At 40.7% G+C, this 14,820-nt stretch overlaps 1 protein-coding gene across 1 annotated transcript in view; it reads left to right on the top strand.

Moving 5' to 3' along the window:
- LOC117283242 (reelin-like) overlaps positions 1-10,986 on the top strand; it is a gene marked incomplete at its 5' end in the record, with an annotated part of 55,412 nt that extends 44,426 nt beyond the window's left edge. The window contains one exon of the mRNA XM_033755900.1: positions 10,862-10,986. Coding sequence (XP_033611791.1) covers positions 10,862-10,986 — 125 coding nt within the window. The remainder of the gene's footprint in view (positions 1-10,861) is intronic.
- Between the last annotated feature and the right edge of the window lie 3,834 nt (positions 10,987-14,820).

The raw sequence follows: 14,820 nt of genomic DNA, 5'->3' as shown, positions 1-14,820 counted from the left end.
AAAAAAAAAAAAAAAAAAAAAGGAATGGCTTTGTGATTTGTAATGTGAGATCAGATTTTCTTTGTGTCAGGACCACGCTTTGGAAGAGTGGGAAAAACACTCTATGTTAAAAAGAAAACAGCCATGAAGATGTACTAGAAACAAAAATCACATTGTTTTGACTGTAAAAGCCTTAAACATCTGGTTATCTTGGGGGAAAAATCGCACCTACATTTTTTCCAGATATGTGAACATTGTATTGTAATATATTTACCTGCATATGTGCATATGAGATGTACTAGGCTGTTTTGCTCAGCCTAGGAAAAATTAATTAACATCTATACCTCAAAAGAGAAACACTTGTAGAATTTCTTCTAGGACATTACGGATAATAAATCTTCTATAGTGATATCTTTAAGGCTAATCATTGCCTAAATTTTACAAAGTTATGATGAGTTATGGACAAAATAGTATTTCCTTTAAGAAGAGAACAAAGGGCTGAAAATCTGAACACCATATTCCTATTCAAACCACTTTAATAATTTATTGAGTGCAAGGCCAACAATATGAAATTTTCATGTATGAGCACCATCCAGCGTCGTATAAAAGTAACATGAAAAATAAGGTCAGAGATTAATTACAAATACCAGTAAGTCTTGGCTATAGTTCTGTAAATTATAAGAAAAAATAATTTTGGTTCTAGAAAATGAACAATTTTATCATTGTTTTAAGAAATTTTTTAAAAATTCAGAATTAAATCATAGTTCATAAAAATAAAATCATTTCTGCTTTAAGTACAATTTGGACTAGAAATAACATAGAACATTATACAATTGTTCTCCTTTCTATTTAATTATCACTAGTTAAGGAATATGTATCTAGAATTGATTGGACAGTTCAGAAGATTTCAAAAATGCTATTTGGGACTTTATTTCAGGTGCTTTATTCAGACATAGGTCTTCATGCCTGTAAATTGGATTTAATCTGAAGATGTGCAGTTGTAACATTTTATACCAAGATTAAAGTTTCCAGAAATACTGGCTGTGTGAATCAGTGTGCATGTGCGAGAGAGAGAGAGAGAGAGAGAGAGAGAGAGAGAGAGAGACAGATCCACCTGGATCATAGGAGAAAAAGGAAGATGGAGAAATAGGAAGATTTATATTCACCACATGCTGTCATTTAAACTTACTTCCAAAGGACATAATTTCAGAATAAATTCACAACATCTTTGCACCCGTTTCATCATCTATGAAAAAGTTAAAGGAGGGAAAATCTCAATTGGACTCCTTTTATTGCGTACATGTGGGTCATCTGAATCTGTTTTAAATATGTCATAATGGGGTTCCCAAAGATGCCAGATCCCTCCCCCAGCCAGCAAAAAGCAGTTCCCAGACCCTAGAAAGTGCTTTCATAAATCATTAAAATTTTGAGGCTGATGAGTCTTGAGTGTCTGCCACAGTTGCCGGGCTGTGCTGGTATCTGCCCCTTCCAGGGGAGACGTTTTGCAGTGTTTTACCCCTCTGCTGCCAGTGCAGGGCTGACCCGTGCTCCTTCACCTTGCCTTCATCTGCATTTGTCCCCATCACACCTGGAGGCCATTCCTTTTGTTCCCCAAGGAGCAGTGTAGGTCTGTAGAAAGTGAAAAAGAAGAGCATTAAGACTGATAATACAGGGCTGCACTACCAGTCGCTGTAGCAGGCATCAGGTTAAGAGCTTTCTGCTCCAGGGATGGGACACTACCCCCACGTGCCTGGAGCTCCAGGCACAAGGCCACCACTGTGCCACTGCCTTCCAGGAAGGTCAAGCCCTACCTCCTCCTCAGGAGAAAGGAAGCAGAGGCTGCTGTGTTTAACGCAGCCAGTCAGAATGGGGAGTGGCGGTTCCCTTTCTTCGAGCCGCTTTTCCACACCAGTTAAAGGCATGGCTGAACTCACCCATACCTCCTTCCGTGTCAGCTTTCTCATGGGTGAAAGGATAGAACAACAGCACTTATCTCGGGGGGATTCTCAAAGATCAATACCTATAAAAGGTTTAGGTATCTGGTATGCAGTGGTCAAATGTTATAAGTGAGGTGTAAAGTTTGAGGGTGAAGACCCCTTCGAGATGGTCTAGTGAAGGATTTATCGAGGACTGGGGGGCACACATTGCAGCGTTCCAGCAGTGGGCGGACAGGAGGCTCGCTGGCTCCACCTCACGGTGCTCCTTGCCATTTGTTGTAGGAATAAATCAATAAGGCAGGGCTGATCTCTGTTCCTTCCCGCAGACTCACCAGAGTGCTTGTTTCTCGTCTAATCGTTTAAGATCACCTTGCTCCGTGCACTGCTATGGATTCATGTCCTCCCTCAGTGAATCTGGACTTCTGTTTCTATATGGCTGTCAAGCATTAAGTCAGGAATTTCCATAATAACATTCCCAACTCAGCAGAAGTCATACGTGTAATTAGCAGTGGTATAGAGTCTTTGAATGGAAGTTACGATTTTTTTTATAGTCTCTATTTGGTACCCAGGGCTAGGGGCACTTTAAGGAAGAATCAGTAGTTGACACCCCCGTGTTGATGAAATTTTGCAGCAAATAAACTCACTCTCTTTCATTTTCAGAGAAATAACATTTGTTCCTCAGGCTGTTTACTCTGTTCTGTATTCAGAAGGCAAATGAGTTTCTGCGCAGAAGACAAAATGTGCCAATGACTTTTTTTAAAAAAAAAATTAACAATGTGGGATTCTGCAGGTGTTTCTCATCCTTGAAATATATAAAATTAAGAGATGAGAAGTCTTTCCACTCAGAACATCATCACTAACACTTAAATACTAATCTCAGCAGTTTTGCAATTTGCTTTCCTGTGATGTTTGTCATTTTGAAAAAAAAAAAAAAGATGGAAACATCATTTCAAATATTATATGTTTCTTTTCTGTACACATTAAGGATCTTTTGTATAAAGTAGTGATGGAATATGCTTGAACTGATCAAAATTTAATGGACCATAGAGCATTTGTGGGCCAGAGCTTTAAGATGAAGTGCAAGCAGCATTGGATGTCTAAATTTATCTTCTTCCAGACTTTCATCTTCCAATGATTTTCTGCAAGAATGGTATTAGGGTCTTGTTGGGAACATTTAATAGAAGCTATAATAGACAAAAACTGACTGTAATTAGTCATTTCAAGACAGAGGTGCTCGAAACTACTGATAAGGATTGGATCGTGTCACTGCATCACATTTTCACTCTGCTGTCACAACCCCCCAATCCATATTCATAGCCTCCAGATGCTGAGTTCATTGCCCATTTAACACAGACGTGGAAGGGATGTGTATAACCTCCTCAGCCTTTTGGTCCCTTCTGATTTTGAATTTGAAGAAATGGCATGGAAATTTTAAGGATAAGGATATAAGGTGTCTTAGAGACAAAATTATCAGGAAATTCATTTGGTATATAGATAAATATATGCATGCAAGCCCACACAAAGGGACACTACTATTGTGAAGTGTAGAATTCAACCCAGATTTTCTCAGCTATTTCTGATTTTTGAGTGCTACGATAAAATATAACGTTATTTTTCATTTTTTGTTTTCTGGGAAACCATTTCTTCATAAATCTCTAGGGATAACATTGGTCTTTGTTTTCTTTGGAAGAGAAGTTAGATTTTGCAGTTTTAGTTTTACTTTACATGTTAAAATTTTTTTTTGGACATAGTATTTTAAGTTGTAATGTATGTCTCTCTGTGGTTGAATTCAACACACCAAACCCTCCTTTGAGGCACAGGGTGGAGAATGTGGAGTGTGATCAGAACTGCTCCACAGTTTGTTGGAGCTCTGAGGTCCTGGGCGGGGGGCACCTATCCCCAGAGGTCAGAACAGGTTTCCTAAGGGAGCCTGCACTCAGTGATGCTGTGGGGTTTTAACAAAATGCCATGGGGAGGTCACCCTAGGTAAAACACCTTCCATAAAAGGCAGGCAGGGAGGGAAGTAGAAAACACATTCTAGTGTAACTGCACCACGGGGTATTGTCCATTCAGATAGGGAATTCTGTCTGACTGGAGATATTAGTTATGGCTCTGATCCGAACATCTTGGAAACTACTGTGAGACTTAGAGTTTTAATCCGTGGGCAATAGAAAGCCAGAGGTATTTATTGGACAATGTACTCTGATAAGACATACTTGTGTTTGGATCATAGTAATAATATCTGTGCTTTATTTCCTTCTAAAAGGTATCAGTATGTTTAAAATCTGTTTGCAATCTGTAATACTGATATTTTTCTCTCTAATGAAAGTAGGTAGTTCTATTTCCAACATTTTGAAGCAAACCAATGAAAGATACAGATGAAAATAGACACCAAAGGGAAAGAAGTCCCATGGGGAACAATTTCACATATTTTTCCATGTAAAGTTCTGAACAGAAGTAGATCATGTGGTGGAATAAATTGCTTAGGTAGGTCTTTATTTAAAGTCGTAAAAACACTACTCACATTAATGTTTGGTTCTGACATGGATAACTGGTGGGTCCTATTCCACTGTAAGAGGATGTTTAATTTGCATAAAGTACCTAGAATTGGCAGGATGTCTGGTAGAGTTTATAAATGTAAACTTTTTTTTTCAAGGAAGAATCTTTACAGATCTAAATGTTCTTTTGCTTTTCTATTTAATAAAACTGAAATTATGGCACCAGCACAGTTGTTGGGTCTAGAAGGTACTCAGCTACACCTGTCTCTGTGTGTAGCCAGAGTCAGGCTACTTTATAAAGAAAAGAGGTTTATTTGTTTGGTTTATTTATTTACAGTCTTGGAGTTTCAAGGGCACAGCACTGGCATCATGTTAGTTCCATGGTGGCTTTCTTTCTGACAGAGACCCGAGACAGCTCATAGTCTCATATGGCAAGAGACAGTCGTATTTATGTTTTTGCAAAGATAGTTCATACATGAGTATTTTAAAAGGAAGCAGTAGTACCTTCAGGACATTTTAAACTATGCAGTTTGGGACTGTCACATCGTGAATCAGTGTATCAGAAAATATCTTGCAAAAGGAACCCTTCTCCATTGTTGGTGGGAGTGCAGTCTGCTGCAACCACTGTGGAAATCAGTATGGCGACACCTCAGACAACTAGGATTGGAAGTTCCATTTGACCTAGCCATCCCTCTGCTGGGTATCTTCCCAAAAGAATTCAAAGAATCATGCCACAGTGATAGATAATCACCCATGTTTATAGCAGCACAGTTTGTAATAGCTAAAACTTGGAAACATCCCAGTTGCCCATCAACTGGAGACTGGATAATGAAGATATGTTTTTTTTTTTTTTTTAATAAAATGGAGTACTACTCAGCTGCAAAGAACGAGAAACTAGAGACATTTCTAGCTAAGTGGATGCACATTGAGGCCATACTCAAGTGAAATTAACAATTCGTACATTTGTAAACATGGAATAGTTTTGTGTGAAAAACTAAAAGTGTAAATAAAGATCAAAGTGTATAATTGATACTGTGTAATAGGAACAAAAGGTTTAAAAGAGTAAGGGAATGGGAGGAGGAATAAGGGGAAAGGGAAAAGAAACAATATGAGAAAAAGAAAAACATGGAAACAATGTCTTTGTAAATGGAAGGGTGGAAGGGGTGAGGGGAGATCAGGGGGATGGGGAAAAATGAGAACCAAGATCCATCATGTAAAGGTGCAAGATCCCGATGATGAATGTAACTGTACTGTATACCTAAAATGGACCAACAAACGTAATTAAAAAAATGTCTAGTGGGAGTTAGGATGGTGTATTTTACATTCTATAAATGAGTTTTCTGCATCTACATGCAAGCAACTTATACGCACAGTACACCTTATTATGATTCCTGTAAAATATGTTTATATAAAACAGTAGAAAATACTTATCTCAGTATTCAGTCACCTTCATTAATGGGCCAGATATTACGGTAACAAATTTTTAAGTTTTCATTTTTGTTCAAACACATAATGAAATTGACATTCATCAATATGAGCTTCAATTTTTTGCCACCATGAACCATTTTAGTACTATGTGTAGCAAACTTTTCTTTTAATTTTTTATAAATCACTCTTTGGGTTTCAAGCACATTATTTCCCTTGCTTGGATGACAACTGTTTGTGGAGGTAAAGGACGAGGCAAGAGCAGAGAAGCTGAAATAGTGCGTGGAGTGCAAGTTCTAACAAGATGAGAAGGGACAAGACCCAGTCAGAGTTCACAGGAAGGGAAGAGCCTGTGCACCTGGGTTTTCAGGTAGCTTGATGGAAAGGAGTCTGGGGAACAGGAGAGGGCCAGGTGAGGGGTGGCGGCAGACTTACGCAGGCAGCAACAGCTATGGGGGCAGTTGTTTCTTTCTGTGCTTTTTTTTTCTTTTTTAAGAAACTCTAGTGGACTAACCAGGGGCTGCAAGTAGAGCTGGGTGGAAACACTAGAAAGGGAAAGAGAGGCAGGGAGAAGGCTCCCGGCACAGAACCCCAGTGCCAGGTGTGACCCCCCCCCCGGTCCCCACGCATGCTGCTCGTGTGCTCTGGGCCGTCACATGTGGGCCTCAGACAGACATCCTGAAGTTTCTTACACGCTAACAGGTAATCCAACTTGGGTCTGAGGTTTTTCAAATTCTTGGACCAATATCTTCTTGAGTAAAAGGAGCTTGGTGAGCTATGTCTTAAATCCTGCAAGTCAGGACAACATTTTGTCTTTTTTTCCAAAAAGGGTCTAGTTTACATATGGATTATGCTTTACATCTGTTTAAAGGTGAAAAGAGGATGGCTTGTTCCCTACTGTCAACAGAGCAGGATTTTTCCAAAGGCTAATACATTTTTTTCCACTGAAAAATACATTTGCAGCTCTAGCAAACAAATAGATTGCGATCAATTTGTTTCAAACAAGAGAATTTTTCCTTTAGATGACTTATGTAAACAGTCAGTATATAAGTGCTTATGTATATGGTACTTTTAAACCAGCCTGTTTTACAAATGTCAGCTGATCCGTAGTGAGCTTTTCTCTGTGCTGGTGTGCCTTGCACTCTGGAAAACATTTTGCATGTTTAAATAGCCAACTTTTTCTGTCTCCTTCTTTTCCATGTGGCCTTTCCAAGTGGGATTCATCTGCCATGTAGAGTCTAGGATTTGCAACACATCTCGCTTCAGGAAGCAAGTTAAAGATAAGACAACCTAATACTGCTTTTATGTGACATGTTATTCAGTAATAATTCACTAAATATTTATTGGACACTTACCAATGTCATGAATTGTTCTAAACACTTGAACTACATCACTAAACAAAACACATCACCTGGTGGAGATTACATTTTACAGAATGAAACTTAAAGTTAATATAGTAAACACAAATATTTTAAATGGATAGTACAATGTGTCAGGTGGCATTGATTACTGTAGAACAAAAGAGTGGATGTGTAGAAGTCATGTGAAGGTGACTGGGAATGTAGGGGACTGGAGTAGAGGGCAGCCTGCAATTTTAAGTAATGCAGTCAAGACAGCCTTCATGGATAGGGTGATATTTAAGCTGAGGATTGGAGGTGAGGGAATTAGCCCTTCAGCATCTGGACGACGCGAGTCCCTGGCAGAGGAAATGGATAGTGGAGAGGCCTGGCATGTCTGAACCCAAGGCTGGTGTGTGCATAGTGGAGCAAGACGGAAGGACAGAGAAGAAGAACAGAGGCCGATGGTGTGCTGCTTGTGACCACTATACAATGTTGCTTATAGCAAAACAAGGAGCCATGGGGAGTTGGAAGGAGATGAGTGGCATGATCAATCGGATGATGTCTTAAAGGAATCCCTCTGATCACACTGAAAATAGGCTGTACACATTCGAAGTAGAGCCAGGAAGACCAGATTGATGTCTAATGAAATAAGAAATGGAGAGATGATGGGTGACAAATGGCCAGATTTTGGATGCCATCGGAAGGCAGAGCCAGCAGGATTGACTGGTGGGCTGGATGCAGGAGTGGGAGAAAGGCAATTCCAAAGCTGACTCACAGGTTTGGCCTGAGCGTGGGAAGGATATGGTCATCACCTGAGTTGGAGGGAGCTGCCAGAGAAGTGGGTTTTGGGAAACAGGTATGGAATGGTGGTCATGTTGAGGCTCAGATGTCTCTGGCACAGCCAAGTGAGAATACTGTGTATCTGGAGTAGGGAATGAACTCTGAACTGGAGATAGAAATCTGGGAGTAGTCAGCAGATGAATGGTATTTAAAGCCAAGAGACTATCCGAGTCATAAGTGTTTTTCTTAGTAATTTCCATTTTCTGTGTTTAGAAATGATTTGACAAATACGTACACATACCTAGCAGACTACATAATAGGTATTCACATCCCTACTAGGAATAGAACCAACCAAAGGGAGAAACTTGTCCAATTTGACATAGCAAATTAATACTCATACTGAGAGTAAAATTAGCCCTTTACTTCTGGGCTTCTTATTTACTTGCTGCTTTAGCACCCAAGAATCTGTATAAAGGAAAGAATGACCTGATATGGGCATCTTGATATGGGAAGGAGTTAAGGTCGGGACCTGTGTATCCTCTGGGGCAGGTGAGGCAGTGGGTGGCAAGTGAGAGAGGCAGCCTGCATGGATATCTCAGGATCACAGGACTCTGCCTCTCAGGACAGAGTCACAGGCTGCCCAGCAGCATCCTAAATGCACATTCCTAAGGATACACCACTAGGTGGTACCAGCTCTGAGCATGCTGAATTTATCACTTGCTGAGGTGGACATTGCAGGGGTTTTGTTTGGCCAAGGAAGCATATCCTCCTGATACCAGAGCTGGATTTCTAAGGGCAGTAGAAGACAGGCTGCCACCCGTGATTCTTCTCATTCTCAGCTTTTCTCCAATAATATTTACCTTCTGTTTTAAATAAACACTGAGCAGATATTTAAAGACTACCTTTGAGAAGGGAGGGGAAATTAGTAACAAGCTGAGGGTGCTCCCTTGGCTTGGGCTCACAGAAGTCACAGCTAAACTTCATGGGGATCACGGTCAGATAGAGCAGTGTGGCTGCTTCTGGTCTGGACAGAGTGCAGCACAGGGAGGGAGTGGTAAAACCAGGGCCCCGTGAGTCCACAGGGGCAGGGGTGTTTGGCGTGGTTTGCTGCAAAGAGCCAGCTGAGACCCCGTGTGAGAGTGTGGTGGTGGTCAGTGAGGTCACTGGAAAAGGGAGTAATGTAATTCTGAGCCCCAGTAGTGAGGGAAGCACAGAAGCCCGCCAAGCCCTTTCTAATCATGGTCAAGGAGAACTGAGTGACTCAAAGGAGGGAAGCAGCAGTGAATCTGGTGTAAGCAAACCGGGTAGAGGGACTTGATGACCAGGCTACTGTTCTGTAGGCGGAGATATTTAGATAGATGAAGTGAGTGCCTAAGGACACCTGGCCATCGTCAGGATTTCGTCTGTCATGCTCAGGGATCATCTCCCAGCAGCCTTTGCCCCACTTTCTCTCTAAGGGTAATGATGTCCACTCCTGAGGCTTTTGCTTTCCTTTCCTTAAACGCTCTTCGTGTACTCGAATGAACCAGGGGAAGAGCTTTGGAACAAATACTGGGCCATGGCCACTTTGCCACTCTTAGATTTGAGCAAAGCAAAGGAAAATAGAGGAGAAAATAAAGAAGATAACTCAAGTAAAGAGCACTAACAAGGTTTAGATAGTATCACATCTTTTCTGGGCAGGATTTGTAATTGTTCTCTGCTATAAATTCTTCCTTTGTACTTCCTTTATAGATTTGCTTTGATGCCTCAGTGAAATAACACATGAAAACTGCCGAGCTCACAGCCTAGCTGGATGTTTTACATGCACTCTCCATGCTAGTTCTCAAAAAATATCTGCTACTGTTTCTTATTAGAAGGAGGAAACGTGATGTACTGCAACATCCAGTACCACTTAGGGGATAGCACAATGTCGGGCTATGCTGTTGGTGCCTGTGTCTTGTTTTTATGCTTTATGACACGGACGTTTCAGACCAGTCATCTCTACACACTGGATGAACGGAGTTCATTTCAAATGTTCTCATCAAAGTTAATATGACTCTGGCCGTTCTCCTTATTGTGACCAGGTGTGATGACAGCCTTGTTCTGTGCACCTACCAAAGTAATGTCATTACCTCCCCCCGCTGCTTCCCGTAAATGGCATCGTCTTGATCACATAAAAGCTATGCAGGAGAAAATGCTATCGTGTCAAGCTGGAAATTATGATCTGTCTTTAGGGCAGTGAGCAAGTCAAAAACTTTAAGCAGCCAAATGCCAGTAGCAAACAGAGATTTAATTTGACTCTTTTCTTCCCAGGAATATTTCGATTTCTTGGTTATGAAACCATTTGGACTGCTCTTGTAGACTTTGTTCTAAAATGTAAAGCACGCAGCGGTCTTCCTTTCTTCTCACAAGAGGAGATGGCTGACTGTCTTCATGCAAATTAGTCAGCTTTTGTTGAAAAACTTCAGGGAACTCATCTATTGAAATGCAGCGTGTCTTACTCTCTTCTTTCAGCCCATGTAAGATTATTTCCCACAGTATGAAATACTTTATTTTTTTAAAAAAGTGTCTCCTTATAATGCTAAAACTCCAGCAAAGCCTTGGACTTGGTGGTAGTGGAGGTGTGGGAGCTGTCTCTTCAGTCCTGCATTATTTTCAGCATTTTTTCATGGCCACTAAATGTGTAAATGAATGCAAAAAGGTAGAACTGCTGTACTAAATTTAGGACCAGCAATTATATGCATTGAAGTTCTGAGCTTTTTGCTCCTTGAAATTTCTGTATCTGTTTTTGTATAAATTGGGGACAGTATAAAATAATTTGTTAATAATGAACAAAGATTGTTTTGATGGTGTGTAACATCTCAGAAATCTATCTCATCGTTCTGTTAATGGAGGTTTCTTTTCTCCTCTTGCTGTATTTCAGTGACAATTTCAACAAGCACCTTCTTTGACGGCTTGCTGGTGACAGGACTGTACACCTCTACCAGTGTTCAGGCTTCACAGAGCATCGGCGGTTCCGGTGCTTTTGGATTTGGTAAGTTGTCCTGACCAGAGAAACCAGGGACTGTGTAGTTTCCACAGTTACAGGTCTTCTCTCCTTTTATTTTGGAAATACTCTTTAAAAGGTATTAGGCATTCATTGTTTAAGAGAAGTGATTTTGTGAGTGTGTGTGTGTGTGTGTGTGTTCGCTTGAAGTTGTGGGAATTGAAGTAAGTCTTGCAAATGTGCAGCCCCATGAGTTTGGTGTTCACCTTTCCATCCCTCTCTCCATCTGCTGACTGTTGCACTTGGTCCTGTGGAGTTTGTGTGAATCTCTGAGTCCTGTCACTTGCATTGCTGGAATTCGCTCTGATGCCATGCAGTCCTTCAGTGACCTGTTCTCATAGGTGCTTATTAAAGTCTGGTGGAAATTGGAAAGTATCATGTTAAGTTTGGCAAGTAAGCGTTGCATGAAGTAGAATCAATAATATTTGTTAGAATAGCTGAATTCTTCACTTAGAAAAATATTTAAGGGTCGGGGATTTAGCTCAGTGGTTCCATCACCTGCTTAGCAAGCATAATGAGCTGAGTTTGATCCCCCCCAAAAGAAAAATATTTAAAATACTTATATGGAATCTTTTTCCTTAGATCAGAGACTGTCAGATTACTTCTGTAGTGAGGCAGAAGGCTATGTGATGACCACCTAATCCCAGGGGATTCTTGGTTCAGAATTCTCTCCTTTACCCATAGTGCTGTAAAGAAGCCAAGCTGGGATTAAGTAGACCCTTCACAGCATCACAGACACAAATTTAATATATCACTTTATGTAAGATTGAAACCACTGACCTTACTCTAAGATTGAACAATTGCACAGGACTTCCTCCATTGAGGCATTATACCAGGAAGCTGTGTGTTCCATGTTTAAGGTTTTCTTCTGTGGCATTTATTGAATAAATACTTTTTACTTACTTTTGATACATGGAAGAGCACCTGCTCTGTGTCAAGTCCCTACAGTGGCTCCACCCAGGTGACTCCCTATCTGATTTCAGAGTGATAATGTCCGTGCTGTGTGACCGTCGTGCTGGCCCAGGACGAGGCCCACAGCCTCAGAAACTGGAAGTCATTTCATCATTGTGTTCGGTTATTTGATATTGAGAGTTTGTTCTGTTTTTTAAAGATCCCAGCTAAGATTTTATAATCTGTGACTGCTACATTGTTAAACCTGGAGAAGGGGATCCCTGTTAGGTCTAAACAGGGTGCTTCGCCTACCATTTTTGTGCTCTGTGAAGATGCAGGATCAGGTTATAATCCTATCTGTAATGTAGGCACGGAAATGTGTTTCAAACTACCTCTTTTATTAAAGCAAGACCTGTATGTAGGATTGCCAAATTTAGCTAATAAACATATGAGACACCCAGTTAAGTGTGAATTTAAGGTAAATAATTTTTTCTTTAGTACTAGTAAGAGGTATTTATACTCCTGGGCTCTGCCCAGCCCAGTTACATCAAAATCCCTGGGGAAGGGCTTGGGCATGGGTCTGTTTTCAAACTTCCCAGGTGATTCTCATGTTCCCGGGTGATTCTTACTGGATCCAGTCCACAAGCATCAGGTTTGTCTGGAACCTTGAAACTGCAGAGTTCAGGATCACTCCAGAAAGAGTTAGTCAGAAACTCTGGGGCTGGGTCTCAGTGATCACTTTTCAGTAAACACTCAAGGTGACTTTAGTGCAGGCTGAAGTGTGAGGGCCACTGGTCTAGAGGAAAGACAGATAATGGTTAAGAACGACCATAGAAATGTGTAGTGGCAAACCCTGTTAGAGGTGAGCCAAGAAGCATTCTGAGTGCTGGGAAAGGCCCTGGCAGAAAAACTAGATTTTGAACTGGATTCTGAAGAAGGGGCAGTATTCAGCTAAAGGTTTGTGGATGGTGGGACACGGTGTACCCAAAACAGGAGCTGCGGGTGCAAAGGCCTCCGGGTAGGAAGAGGCTGGCTGTGTTCTAGGGAAATGAACCAGACCTTGGAGAAGCTGGTCCTGGGATCGAGAGGGAAAGTGATAAGGCTGGGTAGGAGATCAGTATAAATTTGGGGTCTTTATTCTAAGGGAAGGAAAGCATTGAGGGTTTTAGGTTGGGGAGCAACTTGACCAGCTTTTCATTTTAAAGAGATCACTCTGGAGTGATGGAGTTTGGATAACAAATGGTAGGGCCTAGGATTTGGTGCAGAGAGACAGTCCTGGAGTTAAAGATGCTGATGTGACAGGGCATGAAAAAGTCAGGCGCCAGCTGGCATGAGTGACAAGGACGAGCTGGATGTGAAAGGCTAGAGGGAGGCTGTGGGGTCATGTGGACCCGCCTGGAGAGCCTGCCCTCCCCGAATCAGGTGTCTGCCTCAGCCACACAGTCTGACATCTGAAAGCTTATTTTCTTCCTTATGAGACGGCCCTCAGAGTGGGACGTGCTTCACGAATGTTGGGTAATTCTGAGAATTAAAGGAGATGATTTACATAGAGCTGGAAGCACATAGAAGATACTTTAAAAAGCTAACTTTTCCGAAATGATAGGTCTTGGTGATTGAAATGGGTGATTTCTTTAGTCTAGGACTTGTATACACTTCCTGTAGGGTGCAAAAATGAAACCATACTGTAATTAGCCTGGGATGTGATTCCAAAGCACTTAGCTGAATTAAGTAACTATTAATTGTCCATTTGAGGGCATTAGTAAAGAAATGATCAGGAAGATCATTTATAAATGCATTGTAAACATATTTTGAAAGAATACATAAGATACATATATCATGTTACCTCCAAGACAAAAAATTGAGTGAGATTTTCACAGTTTAAGAAAGCCAGGCTTTAAGTTATTTTCTGCCGTGGCTTTGAAAGCTATAAAAAAGTTGTTTTTATTTGCATTAGAATATATTCTGCTTACCTCGCTCAAAATTGTATTTAACTTTCCAGTCACTGTGAGCCCCGTATCACAATTTAGATGATTCGAGGAGGGTTCTGAACATGAGTAGAACCCGTGGATGGTAGTTTGACTGTCATTAAACTATCATCATAGAGGTGCATTACTTTAAAAATAAAATTTAATACTGTGCTGAGTTATTGTTAATACTTAAACTTAATAAACTTTTTTTTTTTTTCAGTACTGGAGATTGAACCCGGGGCCTCTAACTGTGAGCTCTTTAGTACTGAACACTTTCATTTTTTGAGATAGGATTGACCTAATTTTTCCAGACTGGCCTCAAACTCATGATCTTCCTGTCTCAGGCTCCCAGGAGCTGGGATTATAGGTGTGCACCACTGCATCCCGGGTAAATAATGTCTTGAATGTGAAGTAGGAGGCACGCTATCTTTTTTAGATAAAAGGGTCACTTTTAGGGAAAAAGATCACAATTTTGAGGTATTTTGTTTAGATTTACTGTATTCCTTACAATTTAAGAACCAAATGCAAAAGATTTCACTTGGTTAAAGTGCAGGTAGAAAAGTAAAGGACACATACTGAAGATAAAATTGAAGAGAATTGCTGCTCTTTGGTACTTCAGCGGTTATGGTCAGATCTTGCTGAAGTAGGAGGTATTCTTTGTTTCTTTGTTTTTTCTTTTTTTCCCCTCATTGAGTTTGTTGGTACATTCTAGGTATACAGTACAGTTACATTCATTATTGGGATCTTGTACCTTTACATAATAGGTCTTGATTCTCACTTTTTTCCCCTTGTCCCTACCCTCCCTTCACCACCTCCTCCCTTCCCCATTTACAAACATTTTATTTCCATTTTTTCATTTAGGAAGCATTCTTTGATACAGAACAAAGGAGTTATTGAATACATGTTCTGTCATTAATCTCTGACTGTTTTGATGAAATGTTAAGCAACAGGGCTTGCTTTGCATTTCCCCAACACATC

This window comes from Fukomys damarensis, unplaced genomic scaffold (genome assembly GCF_012274545.1).
Source record: "Fukomys damarensis isolate Sample0158 unplaced genomic scaffold, DMR_v1.0_HiC HiC_scaffold_4, whole genome shotgun sequence".
In the NCBI taxonomy this organism is placed as follows: Eukaryota; Metazoa; Chordata; class Mammalia; order Rodentia; family Bathyergidae; genus Fukomys; species Fukomys damarensis.
The sequence above is the reverse complement of the archived record's forward strand: the minus strand, read 5'-3'. Positions and strand labels throughout refer to the sequence as shown.